This window comes from Leucoraja erinacea, chromosome 3 (genome assembly GCF_028641065.1).
Source record: "Leucoraja erinacea ecotype New England chromosome 3, Leri_hhj_1, whole genome shotgun sequence".
In the NCBI taxonomy this organism is placed as follows: domain Eukaryota; kingdom Metazoa; phylum Chordata; class Chondrichthyes; order Rajiformes; family Rajidae; genus Leucoraja; species Leucoraja erinaceus.
Window position 1 is genome coordinate 100,633,420 of NC_073379.1, and position 25,836 is coordinate 100,659,255.

General features: G+C 44.1%; 1 protein-coding gene across 13 annotated transcripts in view; it reads right to left on the reverse strand.

The window, feature by feature from the left end:
• The window catches only part of cast (calpastatin), a 143,292-nt gene extending 117,934 nt beyond the window's left edge, over window positions 1–25,358 (reverse strand). For 4 of the 13 annotated variants that reach the window (XM_055633312.1, XM_055633311.1, XM_055633307.1 and 1 more), the window contains exons 1-2: window positions 25,121–25,354; window positions 3,600–3,665 (exon numbers count right to left, since the gene is read on the reverse strand). In XM_055633312.1, the coding sequence (XP_055489287.1) occupies window positions 3,600–3,665; window positions 25,121–25,159 (105 nt within the window). In that variant the 5' untranslated portion in view covers window positions 25,160–25,354. Of the gene's footprint in view, window positions 1–3,599; window positions 3,666–25,120 lie in introns of all 13 variants that reach the window. The other 9 variants (XM_055633310.1, XM_055633306.1, XM_055633300.1 and 6 more) reach the window with 4 other exon arrangements.
• Window positions 25,359–25,836: the final 478 nt, after the last annotated feature.

The window sequence follows — 25,836 nt, forward strand, 5'->3', positions numbered from 1 at the left end:
GGTCAAGAGGAGATGTGGTAGAAATATATAAAATGATGAATGGTCTGGACAGAATGGATTGGATGGTTGAGGCCAAAAGGTTATAGGGAGAAGAGAAGAAAATGTCCCAGGTAACAGTGAACCACAGAAAGCAGTTGAATCCATATTTGGTAAATATGATTGAGGCTGAACTTGGATGAGTAGACATGATTATATTGAATGGAGGATTGGGAACAAGGAACCCAATGGCCTATCTGTACTTTACTATATTTCTTTGTTTCAAACAAATAGGAAGAGAATTGAGAATGACATATAGAAAACCTTTGTTTATACACAGCATATGGGCAGATTCTGAAATGTACTGTCTGCAGCTATGGTGGAGGCAGGTTTCATTATGGTTATCAATCTTGGTCAGGATAGACAAGTTGGGCCGAAGGGCAACTTAGAACCAATACCAATCACAAAATAAACCTGGTAAAATCGTCAAAGTAATTTATTTTCTGATTTAAGTTGTGGCCTGTGTGAGCACGTGTAGTGCTTCTTATACTTTGCAGTGATTCAGTGAGAGAATGAATGAATGGGTGATGGGGGAAGGTGTGGAATAGAGGTCAAGCAAGCACGCTGGTCTTCCCTGGATGAGGACAAAACTTTAAATTGCTATCACAGGCAAAGCAACACCATTTCATCACATTTCTAAGTTGTGCTTATGCACTGTGGGATGTCAGCTGGTGAGCTGCTCAACATAGGATACACACATACACTATCAAACGTTAGTTCCCCGAACAATGGTGACCCCTGGGGTGTTGATGGTGGGAGAATCATTGATAGTAATGTTATTCAATGTCAAAAGGTACATGGACAAAATCTCTCTTGTTGGAGATGGTCATGACTTGACCGTTTAGTTCTGTAAATGTTACTTGCCACTTATAAGCCCACAATCAAATGCTGCCCAGTCTTGCTGAATAAAGGGATGACATGCTTAATTTGTTGAGCTATGAATGGAATCAAACATCTTGCATTCATCAGTAAACATCCCCAATTTTAAACTAGAAACAAACTACAACTGGAGAAACTCTGTGGATCAGGCAGCATCCCAACTAGAAACATTGTTTGTCCATTTCCACCGCAGATGTTGCCTGACCCATTGACTAGGCCTCAAAGACTGCTTTTGTGAACTCTTATAGCAGTGTGCTGGGGCTGGGATAAATGACCTCCAGCAACTTCCAGGAAGATACATCTTCAGCTTGACCAGTTTACCAGGACTCCTTCATATTATGTTCAGTCAAATGCAGTCTTGATGTGAAGGGGAGTCACTCTCGCATTGCCCTATGGTCCGTGTTTGAAGCAAGGCCAGGAGAAATTTGGAGTTAAGTGGACTAATCGAAACCCAAAGAATATCGAATAGACCATTAAAGACTAAGTGCTACTCAAAAGATTAGTCGAAAATATATTTCAATGTTTTGCTGATGTTTAAGAATAGATTAATTGGGTCATATTTTTTTGTTCAGAGGAACTGCATGGAAACAGGCCCTTCAGTGCATCAAGTCCGCACCGGCCAGCGATCCCCGCACATTAACACAAGCCTACACACACTAGGGACAATTGACACTTATACCAAATATCCAACCCCAAGCCAATGAACCTACAAGCCTGCATGTCTTTGGATTGTGTGAGAAAACCAAAGATATCGGATAAAACCCACGCGATCATGGAGAGAACTCGCAAACTCCATACAGACAGCAACCGCAGTCGGAATCAAACCCGGGTCTCTGGCGCTGTAAGGCAGCAACTTTACCGCTGTGCCACCGTGACGCGCTGGGTCTAATTGAATTCATTCTAATTGAATTTGATTTTTTCAACTCTTTGTAAACAGATGGCAACTTTTCCACTTTGCCCAGCTGCCAGTATTGTAATTATATTGGCCAGGCTGACTGTAGGCTTAGCTAGATCTAGAGAGCAGGTCTTGCGACCACAGCTGGCATTTTGTTCGTTTCCACTGCCACTGCTGGAGCCAATGTTCTCAGCTGCTGCTTCTTGTCATGCAGAGTAAATTAAAATAGGTCAAAACTGACGTTTGATGGCAAGGATCTCAAAAGAAGCAAAGAATCATCCACAGGGCACTCGGGCTGAATATAGTTGCTATTGCCTCACACTGCCATTATCTGCATCACTGCCGGATTTTATTTCCGATTAGGATGCCAAATGATTTCAAGTTGTAGTCATCTACAGAAATTGCCCAAATTACTTACAAGTTGCTCACGTTGCAGATAAATCAGATATCACACCAGTTTCAGTAAGCAGCTCATATAATGTTTCATGGAAAGGAAGGATATTTGTCCTGCTAGATAATCCAGAACAGTATTGACATAAAAAAGTAAGAGCAGCGGGCAAGGATAGGATTTCGGCAGGAGACGGTCAGACTGAGGTTGGGAGAAGACAGAAAGGGAGGTGCTACAAGTGAAGAGAGGGTGAGGGAGGGAGAGAAAGAAGCGCGGGGGAGAGATAAACCTGTGGGTGGGGTGAAGGGGATAGAGGCAAAGAGAAGTCTGGCAGGGTAGGGTTGGACAGTGTAAGGAAATTGAGAAACGTAACTATATTTGAAAACATTTTTTGGATGCTTGGAGTCAGCATTCCCTAAGGGCCTGTCCCACGAGCATGCGACCTGCATGCGGCAAGCGCGACGTAAAGGGCCGGTCCCACCAGCATGCGCCTGCATGCGGCAAGTGCGACCTAACGTTGTCGCTTGAGCTGTACGGCATGTGGCAAGCGCGACCACACCAGAAGCGGGAGCCGCGCGGAGGTCGAGTGAGTGACACGGTGTCAAGGAGGGTGGGGGCCACGTTGCTGCGTGGAATTTTTGAACACGGTCAGTTTTTCGGAACTCCGCGCGATGTCGGGACCAGCTCCACACAACTCCATACGGCTCCGCCGATCGAAGTGGGACCGGCCCCGCAAGGCCGTACGGCTCAAGTGACCACGTTAGATCGCGCTTGCCGCATGCAGGCGCATGCTGGTGGGACAGGCCCTTTAGGTCGTGCTTGCCGCATGCAGGTCACATGCCCATGGGACAGGCCCTTTAGGGTGTCAAGAGTTATGGGGAGTAGACAGGAGAATGGGGTTAGGAGGGAGAGATATATCAGCAATGATTGAATGGCGGAGTAGACCCAATGGGCCGAATGGCCAAATTCTGTTCCTATCGCTTATGATCTTATGAATGCTTTACTTTCCATGTCCTGGTCTAACATGAATTTCAATGCATTTTTTTAAATACTGAGCTGGATGTTCTTCATGAGAGCCAACATTTCAGTGGTGCAACTTCAATCTATCTTCCCATGAACATTGAGTCGTTGGGACTAAGTTTGGTGTCTTTTCGCAGAACTGTTTCCACCAAAGAAAAAGCGTAAAGAGTGAATCTCTGTGCTGCTCAAATCCCCACCTCCAAATACTGCTCAAAGATCACTGAATTGGACCATTAATCACTTTTTCTCTCCTTCCATAAAGAATGTCTAATATGGCAAGTATTTCCAGTATATCGGTTTTCATTTATTTTTTATTTATATATGTTGCCTTCACCTGCTAGTACATCTTCTAATTCCTAAAAGGTTTGTTACTTGTCTTACCTCTGATGCTCGAGTACTCATGCCGACTCCTTGCTTCGATTTTGCCGGATCAGTCTTTGACCCTCCCTTTTGAAAGAAATGCAAAGTTTACTTCAACTATTTCAGGTCAACATTTCTTATTACAGAGAATCAAATATTTGCAAATGTTGTACACAAATCATAGCATTGCGCAGCACTAAAACAGGATCGCTACATCCAAGCCAACCATCCAAATTCCATTTGCCTGCAATAGGCTGGTGTCCCTTGGCATTTGTTCTATCCAAGTACCCATCCAAATGCCATTTAAACATTGTAATTGTATCTGCCTCTAACACCTTTCCACACAACCAACCACAAGAACATTTACCCATTTACATTTACATTTACATTAGAGGATTTGAGTATAAGAGCAGGGAGGTTCTACTGCAGTTGTACAGGGTCTTGGTGAGACCACACCTGGAGTATTGCGCGCAGTTTTGGTCTCCAAATCTGAGGAAGGACATTATTGCCATAGAGGGAGTGCAGAGAAGGTTCACCAGACTGATTCCTGGGATGTCAGGACTGTTTTATGAAGAAAGAACCCCGGATAGACTTAACTTTATACTCTCTAGAATTTTCCAGAGGATCGTGGTGAATTGCTTTTGAGGGGATCTTATAGAAAACTTACAAAAACTTCTTAAGGGGTTGGAAGGCTTAGATGCAAATCTCGAAGATTGTTGTATCGAGGTTGGGGAAGTCCAGGACAGGGGTTCACGGTTTAAGGTTAAGGGGGAAATCCTTTAAAACTGAGATGAGGAGAACTTTTTTCACACAGAGAGTGGTGAATCTCTGGAAACTCTCTGCCACAGAGGGTAGTTGAGGCCAGTTCATTGGCTATATTTAAGAGGGAGTTAGATGTGGCCCTTGTGGCCAAGAGGATCAGAGGGTATGGAGAGAAGGCAGGTACGGGATACTGAGTTGGATGATCAGCTATGATCATATTGAATGGCGGTGCAAGCTCGAAGGGCCGAATGGCCTACTCCTGCACCTAAGTTCTATGTTTCTATGTTACCCCCAAGTTCGCCTTTGAATTTCACTGATTTCACCTTAAAACTGTTCCCACTGGGTCTGGAACTCCCCTATTCTGGCAAATAGGCTTCTGGTAAAAAAGACATTATCTATCCCATGCTGTTCAATGTTATAAACACCTGTAAGGTCACCCTCGACCTTCAATGTTTGTGTGAGAATAAACCCCGGCTACTTAACTTCTACTTATTACAGCCCTTTATTCCAGACAGTATCGTGGCGACTTGCTTTTGTACTCCCTGTATTACTACCACATCCTATAAAACGACCATCAAAACTTATAAAAACATTGAAAATTAAATGTAGAAAATCTCGAACATGTTGTATCAAGGGGTAAATCAACACTGCAACTTTTTGGGCAAGTTTCTCCACTTGTAGAAAAATCAGTAACCCAAACATAAATACGATAACAACATTTAAGAGACATTTGGACAATCACATGGACAGGAAAAGTTTGGAGGATTATGGGCCAAACATGGGCAGATGGCACCAGTGTAGATGAGGTCACTTGGTCGGCATGGGTAAGTTGGGCTGAAGGGCCTGTTCTATGCTGTGTGATTCTAAATTCCATTGAATTTGATAAAAAGAGGAAAAAGATTTTAAAACTTCAACAATATGATTTGGAATGTGTCTGTAAATTGCTTTTGGAATAAGCTTAACAATGGTATTTTTTAAGAACAGAATAAGTTAAGTATATACTAATATATTAGGTTGAAAATTAACAGATCCAGTGGCAAAGAACCAGACCAGGAATTCAACGGACTGATCTTCCCAAGAATTGGCAAATTAGGCAAAGCTTCTTTCCATGAAACATAATGATATATGAAACAAATCCTTGCAAGCCATTAGGATTTTCAGTTTCACTTTACGTCACAAGGCCTTTTAAACCCTTACAGTCGGGAGTCTTGATATTCAAAACTTGTTTTTCCATTTGGTTCTAGAAAAATAAACCAAGTTTGGTTCTAGAAAAATAAACATAGCATTGCACCAACATAAAAATAATCATATTAATGTCAGATGCAAGATGATCCGAGCACCTGCTTGTGCCTGAATATAGTACTGAAACTTTCAGTTACCTCTACTTCCCTGCCCAAATCTGAGAATTGATTAAGTTGAGCTGTGGTCTACATTATTGGGCGAATCCAGAACCAGGGGCCACAATCTTAGAATAAAGGGGAGGTCATTTAAGACTGTGAGAAAAAACGTTTTCACCCAGAGAGTTGTGAATTTATGGAATTCCCTGCCACAGAGGGCAGTGGAGGACAAATCACTGGATGGATTTAAGAGAGAGTTAGATACTCTAGGGGCTTGTGGAGTCAAGGGATATGGGGAGAAGGCAGGCACGGGTTATTGATGGGGGACGATCAGCCATGATCACAATGAATGGCGGTGCTGGCTCGAAGGGCCGAAGGGCCTCCTCCTGCACCTATTGTCTATGTTTCTATGTTTCTATTATAACAAGAGCAATATCTGTGCTCTATTTGAGCTTCAAAGTAGATTAAGCAGCAACTACAAGAATGGCAAAAACAAAACTCCTCACCGTACTGATGTTTGGACTTTCGACAATGCCAGCCTGTAGATCAGGATAAGTAGCTGGTAAACAACAGTGAAGGAAGGTAGACAAAATTGCTGGAGAAACTCAGCAGGTGAGGCAGCATCCATGGAGCGAAAGAAATAGGCAACGTTTCGGGTCAAAACCCTTCTTCAGACTAGGCAACGTTTTGACCTGAAACGTTGCCTATTTCCTTCGCTCCATAGATGCTGCCTTACCTGCTGACTTTCTCCAGCATTTTTGTCTACCATCGATTTTCTAGCATCTGCTGTTCCTTCTTAAGCAGTGAAGGAATGCAATACAATACAATATAATACAATTTATTTGTCTTTTGAACCCCATTGAGGTTCAAACGAAATGTTGTTTCTGCAGTCATACACACAAGAAAGAACCAAGACACAACACAATTTACACAAACATCCATCACAGCGCATCTCCTCCTCGCTGTGATGGAAGGCAAAGACTTATCTCTCCCCTGCACTCCCCATTCCCCTCCCGATGTCAGAGTCAAAGCCCCCGGCGGGCGATGGTAATTGTCCCGCGGCCATTAACGCCGCGCCGGGTGATGCAAGGCCACGCTCCAGGTCTTGGTGTTGGAGCCCCCGGCGGGCGCTAGCAAAGTCCCGCAGCCATTCCGAGCCGCGCCGGGCGATGATGTCAGGCCCCGCTCCAGGTACTCTTCAACCCCGCAACTCGGGCGGGTGAAGTCGCCGTTGCGGAAGCCCCGAAAAGCGGTCTCCCAGCAGGGACCCGCGGGCTCCCGGTGTCACTGTCCACCAGACCTGCGGTTGGAGCCTCCGAATCTCCGAGGTCAGGTCGCAGCCGAGCGCCACCACAGCTCCACCCGCTCCGGATTCGGCCAGCTCCGTGATGGTGAGTGGGTCCGCAGGCTCCGCGACTGGAGCCCCAGGTCGTTCCTGCTGGAGGCCGCTCCACGGTGCTCGGCCCCAACGACAACGGAGACCCGACAGGGAAAAAGTCGGGTTCTCCGTGCAGGGGATAGATTTTAAAAGTTTCCCCCACCCCCCGCCCCCCCCCACACACATACCCACACACATACCCATACACATATCCACACACATACCCACACACATACCCACACACATACACAAAAAAATAATAATAAAAACTACATTCGAACGAGATGTAAACAAAAATAATAAAAAGACAGACGGACTGCAGAGACCGCTGCGACGTGAGTCGCGCCGCCCACCGGAAGGACAGGTTTAATTCCTTTCTTGGTAATTGGTAGTGACCTGTACATAACATTGCAGTGATTTGGTCCCAAGCAAGGAAATAGCCATACAAGTCCATTACAACTGCAACCCATTAGCTTTGCATGCAGCAAAAGCATTAATTATCAATACAGGATAGCAGCGGGCAGGGTAAGGCTTTATACTATCTGTTAAAGGCTGATCCGACAAAATATATCATCCAAGTGAATAGTCTCAATGAAACATCCCTGCATCCCTACAAGATCCTCAGTTGTTCAGAAGCCATCTTTGCATGGTTATCTCAAACAAGGGCAATATTATTACCCAACTTCGACTTTATTTCGAAGTCTCGTCACGAGAATACGTGAAGAATCCGCCAGTCCGCCTGCACAGCAAACTCAGCGGAAGCTCCGAAAGGGAACAGCTTGTCGACCCCCCGGGCTCGGGGGAAGACCAAGTCAAAACTGGTTGTCCAAAAGGACAATATTGGTCAGAGAGGCACTGCCTCAACATCCAAGGATGATGTTATCAGTCGACTCACAAGACTGGGGATAACTGAGTGAGAGGCTGGTTGATGGGGATGTGCAGTGCACTCATGTGACTGATACAGGCACTTCAATTCAGATGTCTGAGGATATCTTCTGCTGAGAGCCTGGGAGATTTGAGGATTCCCTCAACAAGTGGATAATATCTTTCAGCTCACGACTGAAAATGAGCTGCCGGCAAAATTTGCCAACCCCTCGGGTATAGGTGAACCATTAGAGGCAGAACTGGCAAGTAGCATTATATACTTGACTTCACACCATTTGAATGAGAAGAACATGCAGGACACTGCTGAAAAGTATGTTAATCCTGATAACTGCCAGACTCGTGCTATACCGAACATTAATCTGGGACATTCTGAATGGCTAAATGAAGTCAAAAGATCTAAAACTCCAGTGAGTTCAGAGAGCTCATACAAGAAGGATTTTGGTGTTTGCAGGGTCGATAGATGGAACATAACTCTCTGAATTCCAGCAAGGCGCCTTAGCACTGCGGTGTAATACGCAGTTTGAGCTCAACTGAGTTTGCAAGACAGGCTTGCAATAAACCCAAAATGTGTACATTTGTGCAAAGCAGCAATTTTCAGTCTGCGAAGTATCTTTACGGGGAATATTTGAGCAAGCAAGTAAAAGACTTGCTAGAGGAATACAAGGCTGCCGTGGGTGTGGTAAAGACACCCTCTGTGGGTAAGACTCGCGACAACTGGAATGCATATCATCCCTACCAAGTTAGTGGCTGAAACCGCTATACTGAGGCTTGTTGGAGCACCAGGCCTACACAACTAAGTCAGAGCCAGAGGCCTTTTTTAGGCACAGGTTCACAGTGCTCACCATGGAGACGGCATATGCCACACACTCAGTCTCAACCCCAGCATGCCACAATGTCAGAGCCAGAGTGAAGGGACAGAACAAACATTAATGTCAGCAGATGCTATAATTCAACCACCTAATCCCATTGAGTGGAGTGAGGTGAGTATTAATTCTACAGCTGCATGATATGTACGGAGGATATTCAAGTCAGAAGTATATTGAGGCTGTTCAAAAGTAAGTGGGAAAAGACAACTACTGACCCTTTCATTTTACAAGCCATAAATGGCTATAAGACTCAATTTCTGTCGGACCGATTTCCTCCACTGCAAGAAAAGCCCAATTTCCTGAAAAAAACGGTCTAAAGAGGAATATATAGCTATCCGAGTAGAGGGAGTGAAATTACACAAAAGGATATGATTGAGGAGACTGTCCATGAACAAGATTAATATATTTCCAATATCTTCACAAGGTCTAAGGAAGATGGTAGGGAGATGAAATCATTCTTGATTTGACTAGTCTGAACATGGGCTTGGAATGTAACCATTTTAGAATGGATATTTTCATTCAGCAAAACTGCTGATTACTGAGGATTGCTTTATAGCCTCAATTGATCCCGATGATGCATTCTATCCGGTACCAATACATGAGAGTCACAGGATATAGTTGACACGTTCATTGTAGGAAAGAGGAAATATGACACAGAGGTAGCCGTTTTAGCAACCTTGAAGATCTTGGATTTATTATTCATCCAGGAAAGTCCAGGCTCGAGCTGTCAAAATCTATCGCATATCTAGGCTTTGTCATAAACCCTTCAGATAAGAAACAGAATATTGTAGATGCATGCACAGGCTTACTTAAGAAAGTTAAGTCTACAATACGCCTTCCCAGCTACACAATAAGGGGGCATGCATTATAGAAGCCTGGACCATGAGAAGGTTCTTGCCCTAAAATTGAATATGGGACATTTTGATAGATGTTTGTGGCTGACAACAGAGTCGATATCTGAATTCCAGTGGGGGATTGAGCACACACGAGTGTACAGGGTTCATTGTACCTAGTAAGCCCGCAATCACACTACAAAGTGATGTTAATGGACAGGGCTGGGGTGTAACAGACACCTATACTACTTGTGGTGGTAGGTGGAATGACGATCATTTGAGACATGGACATAATATAAGGCATCAACTATTTGGAAATGCTAGCAGCATTCCATGCATTGAGAACGTGTTGTGGGAAATGACCATGATATGCAAATCAGGCTACATTTGAACAACAAAACAGCAGTAGCATATGTTAAACATATGGATGGCTGTACGTCTCAAACATATGATGCTCTAGCAAAGTCCATTTGGGCTCAGTGTATAAGAGGAAAATATGGATGTCAGCTGTACACCTGCCACATAGGTACATAATTAAAGCAGACACCAGGTCAAGAAATTCCTCATTCTGCCTTATCGGAAGGTGCCTCCAAAAGATAATTAAAGACAAGGCAACAGGAATTATAGTAGTGCCAAATTGGCCTACTCAACATGGTTTCCAATGTTAAAAGGTCTGCTGAAAGAAGCTCCTAAATTTGCTCAGACACGAACAGTGGTTAGTTCAACCTGACACTCATGCATCGCACCCACTGCATGATCGTATTGATTTATTAATTTGCAGGGTTTAAAGACACCCTTCGAGCTTATAGGACTATCCAGCAGGACAGTTGACATGATGACTACAGCTTGGCGAGATGGCACAAGAAAGCAGTATGCTACCTACATAAAACAGGAGAAAGGTTTTGTGAAGGGACACATGTGAGCTGCTTTAAAGCAGAAGTAGCAGAGGTTTGTGGGTTTCCTGCAGTTTGGTTTTATGATAAGCAACTAAGTTATAGCGCAATTACCACTACTCACAGTGCCTTATCATTGTATCTAGTGATTGGAGCGGGACAACAAACGATTGACTCTCACCCACTGGTGACAATGTTTATGAAAGGTGTCTTTAATATGAACCTTCTAAAGCCTAGATACAAAGAAGTGTGGAATGTGAAATCAGTATTATATTTTTTACGCAAATTGGCACCAGCTGCATCCCTAACATTGGAGCAGCTTACTCGTAAGTTAGTCATGCCCATGACACTTACTTCAGCACGAAGAGCTCAGTCTTTACACAAACTCCGTCTGGATAACTTGGTCATATCTGCCAAGAAGGTAGTATTTATATGGATGAACTCATGAAGCAGAACAGGCCAGGCACGATTGGGTACAAGTTGGAGTTGACAGCATACCCACCAGATCGGAGATTGTGGGTTGTTAATTATGTGAAAAAGTACATTGAGGTTACTAAGAAACTACGAGATGAAGGTAAAGCTTTCTTCATCTATATCTATCTATCTATCCATCTATATATCTATAAAACTCTGGGGCCATCCGACCGACTGCCGTCCGGCGCCCTTCCTGCCTTTCGATTCGTGCCCGATACTCGCAGATGTCCAATCGGAATGGCCGATGCTCGCAGATGTCCAATCGGAATGGATGCATTTGCATGTACGGCTGCCGGCTACATTTCTTCCTTTGATTCATTGCCACGCCCAATCCAGACGCTCAATCTCCGAGATCTTTTCCATTTCGGTAGAGATTTCGCTTTTCTTTCTAAGTATCCACTCCTCATTACATTTCGTCGTGTTGAAGTGCACGTTTTTTATCAAATCCTTCTCCCCCCCCCCCCCCCCCTCCACACCCAGGTATTTCAAAATTAACTGGCTTCTCCATATACATGTCAGCTTCCAACACACTTCGAAACAAAGTTGCAAGACAGGAACACTCTGAACTTTTCACTGCTGCAGCAGGCAGGGGAGGTGCCATTGGATTTTTTTTTAATCCACTGCTGAGGGAGGCAGGGCAGTGCTGGAATCTTACTTTTGGGAACGGCTTCAGTTCCATTGGAGGAGACGGGTGCATGGTGGAATATAGGGTTGGGGGATCACACCATTGGGGGAGCAGACCCAACGGGTCTGCACTTGGTCTAGTTATTATATAATAGTCTGTGGCTGCCACCTGCCGTCCGTCCGGCTGCCTGTCTGCCTTTTGATTCGCTGCTCCTTCCTATCAGCTTCCAACACACTTCAAAACAAAGTTGCAAGTCAGGAACACTCTGAACTTTTCACCTCAATGGGATATCACAGCAAGTGCTTCAGCAGGAGGGGGAGGGCCAATTGGTATTGCAATTGGAACTGCTGCAGCAGGCAGGGTAGGTGAAATTGGAATTTATTTTAAATCCACTGCTGAGGGAGGCAGGGGAGTGCTGGAATCTTACATTTGGGAATGGGTTCAGTTCCGTTGGAGGAGACGGATGCATGGTGGAATCTTGGGTTGGGGGATCACACCATTGGGGGAGCAGACCCAACGGGTCTGCACTTGGTCTAGTATATTACTAAAAGTCTGATCTTGACCGCTTTTGGCCCACTATGCTGCGATTTCTAAGAGAACGCCGCAACCTACGGCCGTCATTTTTGACCACCTCACTCAGAGCCCCCCTCCGCCTTACGGGACCAAAGGATTTTTCCTATCGATGAAAAATCAGAGAGATATTAATGTTTTTTTAAAATTTCCCCATCTCTCTGCTGCACCCGCTGGCGGCAGGGGGAGAGGAACTATAAAACCCGGAAGTGTAGTCCCTCACTCAATCTCTGCCAGACCCAGGAAGTGAGAGGGTCACGGCTCTCTGAGCTGCGAATAACACTGAACGCACTTCTACTCCATGGTGAGTCCTCTCGATGCGACTGTAAGGTGGCTGCTGCCCAATTGTTTGCGTCGCCTTTTTAACAAGTTTGTGTTCACAAAATGAATTTTGGTTGTCGGGTGACTGCAGCCCAATTGTTTGCCTCGCCTTTTTAACAAGTTTGTGTTCACAAAATGAATTTTGGTTGTCGGGCGCCTGCTGCCCAATTGTTTGCCTTGGCTTGGCTTTTAAAATCGTTGCAACAGTTGGCTGCCAGCCCAAGAATCCATTCGGCCCACAATGTTTATACTAGCCCTCTGGAAACCAGTACCTTCGGCCCGCCACACCCATACTAGCGCAACAGAAAGCAGCACCCCCCCCCCCCCCCACCACTTGCGAGCAATATTGGAAATGGTAGAGGTGGAAAATTGCGTTGGTGACCAGCCCTCCCGTGTGATGCTGCGGGCGGGGCTGCTGCTGGGGGCGGGGCTGCTGCTGGGGGCGGGGCTGCTGCTGGGGGCGGGGCAGGGATGCTTGGGGCGGGGCTGCTTTGGGTCCCTCCGAAAGTCCGGTTGGAAACCTCCGCCGGCCACCCTCAGCTCCAGTAAAGACGCGATGGCGTAGGAAGGGGCGGACCATCCAGGGGAGTGACAGGGAAAGAGACTAATCCTCGCGGCACCGACTGGCAGGAGAAGAGATCGATCTGCGCACGCGCAGTTTTTAAGATTTTTAAACCTCGTTAACTTTTATGACATTCAACCGATCGGAACGAAATTTGGCGCACTTTCAGCACAGGAGAACAGTGAGTGAACTGGTGAAACATCGTAGCACTATCGCAAACTATTTTTGCGTAAATAGAAAGACGGCCAAACCGGAAGATAACAAGATCAGAGTTTTAGTTATGTATAGATAGATGTTTTTTTGTTTGGATATCTTGCAAGAACCTGTGTGATAAGGTGCTGAATGTCACAAACAAACTGCTTGTTTAACAAAATAGGTGGAGGGTCAGGTAGTGTAGAGAAAGCGGGGACTCAGCAGAAGGACTTGGACTGGTTGGAGGGCAGGCAGAGAAGTGGCAGATAGAATATAGTGTAGCAAAGTGTGGAGTCATGCATTTTGGTATTAGGCATAAAGACGTAGAATATTTTCTACGTAGGGAGAGAATCCAGAAATCAGAGGTGCAAAGGGACTTGGGAGTGCTTGTGCAGGATTCTCTGTAGTAAGGAAGGCAAACACATTCATTTCAAGAGGGCAAGAATACAAAAACAGGGATGTCATACTGAGGTTCTATAAGGCGCTGCTCAGGCCGCATTTGGAGTAATGGGAGCAACTTTGGGCACCATATTCGAGGAAGGATGTGTTGGCTCTGGAGAGGGGCCAGAGGAGGTATCCAAGAATGATCCCAGGAACGAGTGGGATATGATGTGCATTTGATGGCACTGGGCCTGTACTGGCTGGAGTTTAGAAGGATGAAGGGTGACCTCATTGAAACTTACCGAATAGTGAAAGGCTTGGATAGAGTGGATGTGGAGAGGATGTTTCCACTAGTGGGAGAGTCAAGGACTAAAGGTCATAGCCTCAGAATTAAAGGACCATCCTTTAGAAAGCAGATGAGGAGGAATTTCTTTAGTCAGAGGGTGGTGAATCTGTGGAATTATGTTATTATCACTTATGACCTTGTGACAAACAAGGTTTGTATTAATTAAAGATAATTCCTTCTTATTAATAAAGTGGAAATAATCCATATGCCCAGAATGCACTGATGAGTCCTGGAAACCACAATACCTTGCCATCATCCTTTCTTCTTACTTTATGCAACAACCTTTTAAACAAAGGCACAATGACCTGATTGTTGCAGCCACACACTGCTTTATCCACAACATGGCAGTTGTTTTTTTATTGCACCTCAGATGGAAATGATTTAATGCAACATATTGTTGTCACTGTCACCCTCATAGGCAAAGATGATAGGGCTGGCATCTCATCTTTAATCCAAAGCTCTGGAACTATCTCCTTGGTGAAGCCGAGCTGTCAGTCATACACATCTAAGCTAAATTTCAGCAATGTGTCCTCATATATTGCTACTGGATATACTTCTCATCGTCATATCATGTGAATTTTATTGGCTCAACCCGAGATATTTGTTGTTGGCCAAGATAGGTTGTAGGACAGGTTTGCAGAAATAACCCTCCCAAAAATAGAATTACATTTGTGCCCTATTCCAACTAAAGCAAACGGAGTACACATTCTACAGATCTTAAAATTACAAGAGAAGATAAAATAAATAAAGAACATATTAATGATTCTGAATAAAGAGAGATGTTTAGATTTTGAATCCCCAGCACTTTCAGTTTAATTATTTCGACACATAAGGATAGGATGTGACAATGGCGTAATGCAGGTCTCACTTCCAAGCTCCCAATCTCACCTTAATAAATTCCAATGTGTACCAAGGCATCCATAACAGACTTGCAACGCATTGATCATTTTCCAATGCAAAAATAGGACAGTGGATGACAAATGTGGGTTTCCCACACGTTCCAAACTGTATAATAAAACAACTGCATTGCATTAAACATCTTTGCTAAAATAGTTTTCAGACATCACGCAAATTAAAAATCGGGGAAAAAAAATTGCAGATCCTGAAAATGTGAAATAAAAATTGTAAATGGTGGGAAAACGGACTCATGTTTCATCGTATCAGATTATTTTTTTTGTTCCATCCCAAAAAAATCTGGATATTTCCCCCACCTTCTCTGCTAACTTTTTTCTCAAGTCTGATGAAAAATCCCAATCGGAGATATTTTAGTCTTTTGCTTACCACAGATACTGCCTGGCCTGCACGGTTTCTCCAAGGGTCAAACATGAGCAAGCAGGACTGGCTTAGTTGGGCATATTGTTCGGTGTGAACATGTTGGACTGAAGGGCTTAATTCAGTGCTGTGGGACTCCATGTCTCTATGCCAGCACTCTAGCACTGGGAATGTACTGGGAATGCACACTGGTCATTAGCTCATTTGCAAGTAAGTCATGCAACTACTTTAATAAATTTACCACCCACAACCTTCTCTGCCATTTTCTTTCAGACACTTCCCTCCTGAAGGAATGGATTCTTACTGTCCCTGCCCTGAAATTGATATGGTAAAACTTGATAGGTTTGGATAAAAAACAGGACAGAATAACTGAAAGGTATAGGTTCAAGGAGAGAGGGGAAAGATTGAAGGGCATGTTGTTCACATTGAGGGGCATGTTCTTCACACTGAGGATGCTGGGTATATGAAACAAACTTCCAGAGGATGCAGATGAAGCAGGTGCAATAACATTTAAAACATATTTGGACAGGTACATGGATAGGAAAGGTTGAGAATATATTTTGTGCTATTTTCAGTGTGATTCAAAAATGCAACCCTTCAGCAAAACTATCATCAAAACAAAATGAGTTCACTTTCAGTTTAGTTTTGGGACACAGTGCAGAAAGAGGCCCTTCGGCCCACCAAGACCGAACCGACCAACGATCCCTTTACACTAACACTATCATACACCTACTAGGAACAATTGGAGTGTGGGATAAACCAAAGATCTTGGAGAAAACCCACGCAGGTCACTGAAAGAACGTACAAACTCCGTACAGACAGCACCCATAGTTAGGATGCAACCCAGGTCTCCAGCACTGTTAGGCAGCAACTCTAAAGCTGCGCCACCGTGCCGTCCTTCTGTACTGATTTGAGATCGCCTTGTTGTTGTATTGCTCATTGCAACAAAGGCGTATCATCAGAAATTACTGGAAATTTTTGAAAATGAAAGTACACAATTGCCATTATCTATCTTATATTCCTAAAACTCTCACCTTGTTTGTTTCTATGTCTGTCTGTGATGTCCTGAAATTACGCCAAAATGGTACACGATAGCGCTACAGTTTTTGGACCACCTTACTCGCCGTTTTCCTGTGGTGTGTTATATCAAGTTTCTTTCAGATTGATGGTATATTTTACAAGTTATTCAACTTTTTAAACTTTTAAAAAATACCTTTTCACTTAACTTTTCACTGTTAAAAATCTCAGTGTCCTGTCACTTGTAAAGTTGTAACAGGCAATTGGATTTTTTAAAGTGAAAAGTCAATTTTTTTAAGTTTAAAAAGAGGGAGGGTGAAGAGGAGAGGGAGCCAGTGCTGGGGGATGAGGGGAAATGTGCCGTGCCTGCGCAGTTGCAGGCTATGGGTGAGTGGTGGAATATTGCATAGGTGGAATAGGTTGTGTTGGGGGAATGGGACCCAATGGGTCCCACTTGGTCTTTTTAAATAAAACTGTTATTACAATTACAGCTACACAAGACGTTGGTGAGACTGCATTTGGAGTAGTGTGTTCAGTTTTGGTCACCTTGCTGTAAGATGTTATTAAACTGGAAAAGAGTGCAGAGAAGACTTCTGAAGATGTTGCCAGGTTCAAGGGCCTGAGCTATGTGGAAATGCTGGGCAAGCTAGGACTTTATTCTTTCAAGCGCAGGAGGCTGTGGAGTGATCCTATAGAGGTGTATAAAATAAGGGAAATAGATAAGTTGAATGCAGAGTCTTTTTCCCAGGATAGGGGAATCAAGAAACAGAGGACATACATTTAAGATTGGAGGAGCAAGATTTAATAGGAACCTGAGGGTCAACATTTTCACTCAGAGGGTGGCAGACATACAGTAATTAATTTTTGTAATTGTAATTAATTTATTAGCCAAGTATGTGAACATACAAGGAATTTGATTTGATATGGAACAAGCTGCCAGGGGAGGTAGTTGAGGCAGATACTATTTGCATAATAACATTTCAAAAGACTCTTAAACAGGTACATAAGAAAGGTTTAGAGGAGTAATAGCCAAACACAGGCAAAGGAGGCTTGCTTAGATAGGGCACTTTGGTCAGCAGGGACATGTTGGACTATTTTTGTGCTATATGATCTATGTGTCTGTGACTCTATCCATAGCATCCGAACATGAGGATGGTATTTATCACATTGAGGCCAAATGTGATAAATACAATCCCACTGATTTTTTCAGTTCACTTCTAATCATTAGCTACCTATGGATAGGCAAGTTGACATTTTAGCATACTGTAAGGGAAAGATTTCAAAAACACTGCTTATGGAGAGGTTAATAAAAATGTTCTGTTGGTATAGGGTCATGGTTATAATAAGAACATTGAGGCTGTGCAGCGTAGGTTCACGAGATTGATCCCTGGGATGGCGGGACTGTCATATGAGGAAAGATTGAAAAGACTAGACTTGTATTCACTGGAGTTTAGAAGGATGAGGGGATGCCTTCTAGAAACATATACAATTAAAAAAGGACTGGACAAGCTAGATGCAGGAAAAATGTTCCCAATGTTGGGCGAGTCCAGAACCAGGGGCCACAGTCTTAGAACAAAGAGGAGGTCATTTAAGACTGAGGTGAGAAAAAACTTTTTAACCCAGAGAGTTGTGAATTTATGGAATTCCCTGCCACAGAGGGCAGTGGAGGCCAAGTCACTGGATAGATTTAAGAGAGAGTTAGATAGAGCTCTAGGGGCTAATGGAGTCAAGGGATATGGGGAGAAGGCAGGCGCGGGTTATTGATAGGGGACGATCAGCCATGATCACAATGAATGGCGGTGCTGGCTCAAAGGGCCGAATGGCCTCCTCCTGCACCTAGTTTCTATGTTTCTATGTTTCTAACATTTTTATTGAAGCACATCTAACACCAATTAAAGCACTGCCTGAGAAAAAACAGCTACAAGTACATTACCTAATTTCCTCAAACTTTTGTACAATCATTCAAATTTTGCAAATTCAGCTTCAGAGGCGATATCTACCATGAAAACTGTGGCTTATAATGGCTTCAAGAATACCGTGCCCTGTAGCAGAAGATAGACACAACATGCTGGAGTAACTCAGCGAGACAGGAAGCATCTCTGGAGAGAATGATTGGGTGACGTTTCGGGTCGAGATCCTTATTTGGGGAAGTCCAGAACAAGGGGTCACAGTTTAAGGATAAGAGGGAAGTCTTTTAGGATCGAGATGAGAAAATCATCTTTAACACATGTAGAGTTATCCACTTTGGTGGCACGAACAGGGAGGCAGATTATTATCTGACACAGAGAGTGGTGAATCTCTGGAACTCTCTGCCACAGAAGGTAGTTGAGGCCAGTTCATTGGCTATATTTAAGAAGGAGTTAGATGTGGCCCTTGTGGCTAAAGGGATCAGGGGGTATGGACAGAAGGCAGGTACAGGATACTGAGTTGGATGATCAGCCATGATCATATTGAAGGGCCGAATGGCCTACTCCTGCACCTATTTTCTATGTTTCTATGTTTCAGACCATTCCCTGCGGCAGCCTGGGGCTGGATTTGATCAGACGCCACTCCAAGTAGCCGAGTACAGATTGGACACGGCTTGGTATGCAATGGAGGAGTGGAGGGCATCGACAACATTGCCTGGCCAGGCCACCCCTGCAACTCTAACCCAGTGCTGTCGCCAGGCCAAATCAAGACTAGAGTTTAAACGGTTTTGAACTTGACGGCTACAAGATGGCACCAGAAACATGGTGGCTCTTTTCTACAGCCTCAGTGTAATCTCACACTCTTGTACTTAAGTATGATTGTGCTTGTGTATAGCAAGATTTTTATTGAACTATGTGCAAAACAGAAATGTAGCTGTACCGAAGTGCATGTGATGATAATGTACCATCGAGCCATGGAATAGTGACTGCGGAAACAACAGTGGTGGCATGCAATAACCTCCCCCCTCCACCCAACAAATGGATTTTGTTTTAAAAATCGTAAGCATTTGACAACAAAAGTTCATCTCTTCTCTGTGATAATCATGGTCCTTGAAACTCTCATCCTCAAAAAAACAACCAGTCCTGTTCTTGCTCCCCCTTCTCACTTGTTCTTTGAGATCTTTATCGGCTGCTGGAATGATATTGTATCACTTTTAAAACACTTGTCATTGTTTGCAAGCTCAACACCACCATTGTAACTAATCCCATCCTTCCACTTCTAGATAAAGGCCTAGATCTCTGACCTCCTTCAATTCTGGCCTCGCTAAGTAATTCCCCTAGGGGTGTTAAACTTTTCAACTACTTGTCATTGAAAATTCTCTTGAATCTCTCTTCCTCTCTACCCCATTTGCCTTTTTAAGGTGTTTCTCAAAGCCTACCAGGCCTGTCCCAATTAGGCGATTTTTCAGTGAACTGCCAGCGACTGTCAAGTTGCCGGCAGTCGCCTGAAAAACCAGCAACTGGAACGGCGACTGTCAGAGTGGAACACGCACACACACACACACACACACACCGCTTCCTTCACCAGCCTGTCATGCAGGTGGGGAACATGGCAAGCGGGAGGAGCACTGCCTAAAACATTCACACAGTGCAAAGCCAAGGTGAAACTGATACACACCCCGATGAACAGGAAGGTTGGCGCTGTAAATAGATGGCTAAAGCACAGTGTACGGTAAGTCCTTTAAAAGACGGGGGAGAGGGGGGGAAAAGGGGGTAGAAGGAGTGGAGACAACTTTTAAGAAGTTGGAAATACACAGTTATCCTTGGTTCTGAAAACTACTGCTTACCATTTTTTCTCCCAATGAGCCAATCAAATTCACGGCTCAGCACCGGCTACAACCTACGAGAACCTTCAACCTCCTGGCAACCCATCAGGACCTCTTGGCGACCCAGCGAAGAATTCTCACAACTCTCCATGGCGACTTCATTCTAGTCGCCACTAATTTTTCAACATGTTGAAAAATTCATGGCAACCAGAATGAGGCAGCGACTGGTTCCCAGAATGCCAGAACTCCTCACCACCATGAAGGCGACTCCCCGGCAACCACCCGCGAACATGTGGCGACTGTGGCGACTGCAGTCGCCTAAAAGGTCACCCAAGTGGGACGGGTCCACACCTCCTTAAAATCATTAATCTTTTTACCAAGGCTTGGAGTAAAATGCTTAGGTTTGACAATAAACCCATTATGCGTTTTAGCACGTTTCTTTGCATTAGAAATGCGTACAAAAATTTACTGTAGTTGCATAATAGCTGACACTACCATGGCATTGAGGGATGACTGTGCTGCCAGAGATGTCATCTTTCAAATGCGAAAAGGCAGGAAGATAAATTACCAGGATACCACCTTGTAAAAGTACAAAATGTAACACGGCCCAGACAGATCTCCCGTCCTTCATCAAGCCGAGCCACACAGGACTTGAGTTTGGTCACTCCAAAGGTTGAAATAATTGATTTTAAGGGTAGTATCTTAATCTTCCAACAAGCTACTGTATTTTAACAATGAAGGAAGTATCTGAGGAAAACTCAAGATGCAAATTTTATCTTCTGTTTTGCCACAAAACACAATGTTGAAAATAGAGAGGAAAGAAATTGGTACAAAATAGGAAAAAAACTGCAAATATAACTAAACTTGATAACTTTCCTAAATGCAAATCTAGGTTTATCCAAACATAACATCTTACAGAGCAACAAACCTTGTAATAAAACCAGTTAATGCTGGGAATACACAGCATGTGTGGAGAGAGAAAAACATATCTAATGCTTCAATTTGATTAGTTTTCATCAGAACTGAGAAAGTATAAAATTTAGAAATATGTTTTACTTTGCAGATAAGGGGAGGGGTGGCAAGCACGAAAAGATTGCTCAAGGGTGAAAAATGAAGGGATTGAGTGACAAGTGGTGATGGGAGCACTGCACATCTCGTATGTGTATGTGACAAATAAACTTGACTTGACTTGACTTGAGCTACTGAGAGTCGGTGGTGAACACTGGTTAATCACAGCTGATGTTCAGGGGAGACGGGTCAGATTACCCTATGAAGAAAGATTGGACAGCTAGACTCACATGCACTGGTTTAGAAGAACAAGAATTATTAAAACACAAGATCCTTATGCCTCTGTCCCACTTAGGACGTATGAAGTCTCCAGAGGTTTCAGTTCAGGTTTGGAGGGCTATGGACCAAGCACAGGCAAATGGGACTAGGGTAGCTGGGACATTGTTGGCCGATGTGGGCGAGTTGGGCCGAAGGGCCTGTTTCCACACTGTATTAATCTATGACTATGACTCTATGACAGTTTGATGAACTGGCTGATTCAGATGCAATGTTAACGGTTTTTCACTCTGCATAGATGCTGTCTGACCTGCTGGTTTATTACAACTTAATTTTATTCTGAATTCCAGTCACTTCAGTGTTTTGTACTTAACAGTTCCAGCATTTCCCTCTCTTCCGTCTTCATTCATCTTCTATTTAGTGGGGGATTGGAAGTAGCCCTTTCAGCCTCTTGAGCTTGTTCTATCATTTAAACTGATCTTCGCTAGACTCATTCTAACTTTGACTTTGCATTCCAGTTTGCTAAGAGTAACCTTTCACCCATTTGACTATCACAAATCTGTCTACCTCTGTTTTATAACTATTCTCCTATGTGCTGTGGAGGCTATCTTTTCATGCATGTATAAGTTTATAAAGGTGAGAGAAATGAAGGCAATGGGAACTGGCAAAGAAGAATTAAGGCTTGTGGAAGATCAACCATGATCATGTTGAAAGGCCAGGTGGCAACGTTTGCTATTTTTGTGTGTTTTTTTAAAGACTGCTCTCTCTGCTCTTTTGAAGGAGATCAGTTTAAAGGACCTATCTAAATCAGATATCTGGCTTATTTTTACTACCAATCCCCACGCTCAAGATTCTGAATCAGATGGAGTTCTGGAAACATTTTGGAACTGTCCATACAAAACTTCCACTGACCTGCAACCTCAGAATACCAATTGCAATCTCCGGGAAACCGCACGGAAGACAGCTTCTATGCAGGGGCGCAAAAACAGTTAACGGATTGCATCTGAATCAGGTTTCATAACTGTCACAGAGGCATAAAGATTAAAACAGGTGGATGGAAACAGGAATGTTTCCAGAAACTCCCCACATCGGCCAGCATGTCAAACAGTATAAAAATAAGCAGATATCTATTTAGATAGGTGCCTTTAAAACCTGCCCTATCCATGTATCTGTCTAACTGTTTCTTAAACGATGGGATAGTCCCAGCCTCAACTACCTCCTCTGGCAGCTTGTTCCATACACCCACCGTTACCAGAAAAAGTTAACTCAGATTCCTATTGAATCTTTTCCCCTTCACCTGATCTCAGTTCACTCTCCACAAATACTAACTGAATTGCTGAGTGTTTTCAACATTTTCTGTTCCCTTCAAGGAGGTTTCTGAGTTTTATTTTGCTCCTTTCCTCAGGGGTACCAACAAAGCAAGCCTTCTGGTGCAAAAGCTTTTATCACTGAAAAATAAATAATTCTTGGATGTGGAATTAGTTGTATTAGTGAGCACAGGAAAAAAAATAAACCCATTGATAGAATGTAGCCATTATAGGACCCGATACGTGTGGAGTTTTCTGCAGGAAGTAGGAATAGCATAATCTACAATGGAACCAAAACAAAAGGCCAACTAGGCAATTTATATTGAGTCATAGAGTCTCTTAACATTTTAGAAATATTTCTGATTTATCATTTGCTCTGATGGAATTTCTCATGGGTATTCGAGAACACGAGTTTATGATAATGGAAAATAAAAACAGTGAATCAGGCTCGGGAAGGAAGCAAAATACTTACTTAATTTTAGGGACCCCAAACAATTATATTGCAAGAGCAAAATGAAAGTGAGATACTTAAGATTCTCTTACTTTCACTATTATCAGTCAATTAAGAGGCAAAAGTCAGAAATAAAAATATTCATAGAAACATAGAAAATAGGTGCAGGAGTAAGCCATTCGGCCCTTCGAGTCTGCACCGCCATTCAATATGATCATGGCTGATCATCCAACTCTGTATCCCGCACCTGCCTTCTCTCCATACCCCCTGATCCCCTTAGCCACAAGGGCCACATCTAACTCCCTCTTAAATATAGCCAATGAATTGGCCTCAACTACCCTCTGTGGCAAAGAGTTCCAGAGATTCACCACTCTCTGTGTGAAAAAAGTTCCTCTCATCTCGGTTTTAAAGGATTTCCCCCTTATCCTTAAGCTGTGACCCCTTGTCCTGGACTTCCCTAACATCAGGAACAATCTTCCTGCATCTAGCCTGTCCAACCCCTTAAGAATTTTGTAAGTTTCTATAAGATCCCCTCTCAATCTCCTAAATTCGAGAGAGTATAAACCAAGTCTATCCAGTCTTTCTTCATAAGACAGTGCTGACATCCCAGGAATCAGTCTGGTGAACCTTCTCTGCACTCCCTCTATGGCAATAATGTCCTTCCTCAGATTAGGAGACCAAAACTGTACGCAATACTCCAGGTGTGGTCTCACCAAGACCCTGTACAACTGCAGTAGAACCTCCCTGCTCCTATACTCATGTGATTTGAAAAGATTTGTGAACATAGCAGGATCAGTTTTATACAACACAGTGTTGACCAAACATCACATTCACATTATGTACATCGTTTAACATAACCATGACCCTAAACTGGAATAAACATCAATAACTGATGGTGCTTTTAAAAGAGAAATCTTAACTAAAATACTACTCCCTGATAAACCATAATCAATGAATGTATCCCTTGTGTTCATTTCCCCTGGATGTCACGGTAATGTAACAAAATATTACTTAAACAGAAAAGTAAGTTTAAGGTTATTTCACAACTTTATGTGGCACGAGATTTACTTAAGGCTGTCACTGTGCATGAATACATTATGAAGTAATGCATAGAGCTCTGTTTTTACTCTTCAACGGCATTGCATGGTGCATTGTCATCAGACGAATCAGCTCCAGCTTTTTAAAGGCCATCCCCAATTAAACTTTCCACAACAGGACTATTTATTTTGAAAAGGTGATGCAAAACTCAGCCCTCACTTTGATCTGGTGACAGAAGAACCAGTGACACAAGGAGGGCTGGTCTCAGTGTTACACCCCGTGTCGTCTTTGGGAGTTGCCCGCTTAATCACGCCCAAGCGAGAACACCAAACACAAATAAATACACATTTGCAAGCAACCGGTTTAACTTGCGATACAACCTACAACAGTGGGCGAGACAATTTGGCGCCCCCCCCCCGTGTGTCAGCCCCTCGTTTGGGCGGCGAGCTGGGGAAATGACACTCAGCTGTTGCAAGGGCCGGGAGGGGGTGGGAGCGGCGAGGCGGACTTTGCTGAGCTGCCTGGAGTTGCTCAGCGCGAACAAGCCCTCTATATCAAGAATGTGGCTCAGGCTGGCTGAGGAACCATTTTCCCTCCCTCTCTGCCCCACCAAACACATACCGCGGTATTTAATCGCCAATTCGGCCTCTGCCCTCCCCTGGTTACCTGGGGGAAGAGTTTTTTGTAGCTGGGTTTTTTGTAGATATAGGCGTCAGTGGAGCAGTGACGGGATGGGACACAACCCGGCCGCAGAGGTCAGCTGCCCTGGGCGGGGGCACTTCATTGAACTGACAGGGGAGCCACACGCCCTAACATAACCATCTTACATAACATTAAGCGCCCTCACGCAGATTTCCTGCCGACATAATACCAGGAAAGAAACTTTAACGTTTCCGCCACGAAGATCAGGGGGGAAAGGAAAGAGGGCGGAAGCGGCGGTTCAAACCCGACCCGACCCGACCCGGGACAAAGCTGGTTTACCAAACGACAGCGCCCCTGCCTCCACCACATTTACCTTTCTGGAAGATTTTTTCTTGTGCTGCTGCGACGACATGTTTCAGAGTTTGGAGCCGAGGGTCGACTGCGGGGAAGAAGTCACTGCGTGCTCGCTCAGCCAAACCCAGTCTCACCCACCCCCTGCCAGAATCAGTACTCTTTCCTCTCCAAACTTGTTGCAGTTGATTCGAGTTGAGGGCGTGTCCTCTTCACTCCTCTGCATTTTTCTGCTCTGAAACACCCAGCAGTAACAGGTTAAACAGACTCGACTGCATTTCGTATACACAGATCGCGAAACGCCCGCAAGCCACGCCACATCTTGTGTCCCATCGCCTGTAATCTCGCTTTTGTTCGGATCAGCATGTAAATAACTCGCATGGAAATAGTCATACTCCCATAGAACTTGGACAGAGGACATTTGGTCCATCGAGTCAATGCAAGTCCAAGAGCCATCCCATAACATATCTATTTCCCTGCAACCTATTCTCTGTCACGTTTCCATTAACACCCCCCCTCCAGTTATTTCAGCAACTATCACCGTTTTGGGTTCCTGGTGGGAACCGGAGCACCCAGGGGGAACCCATGCGGCCAAAGGGAGAACGTGCAAACTCCACACACTCAGCATTAGAAGTTGGGATCAAGCCCCCCCTGAAGAAGGGACCCGAACGAAATGTCACCTATGCTTGTTCTCCAGTGGTGCTGCCTGACATGCTGAATTACTCCCAACATGCTGTA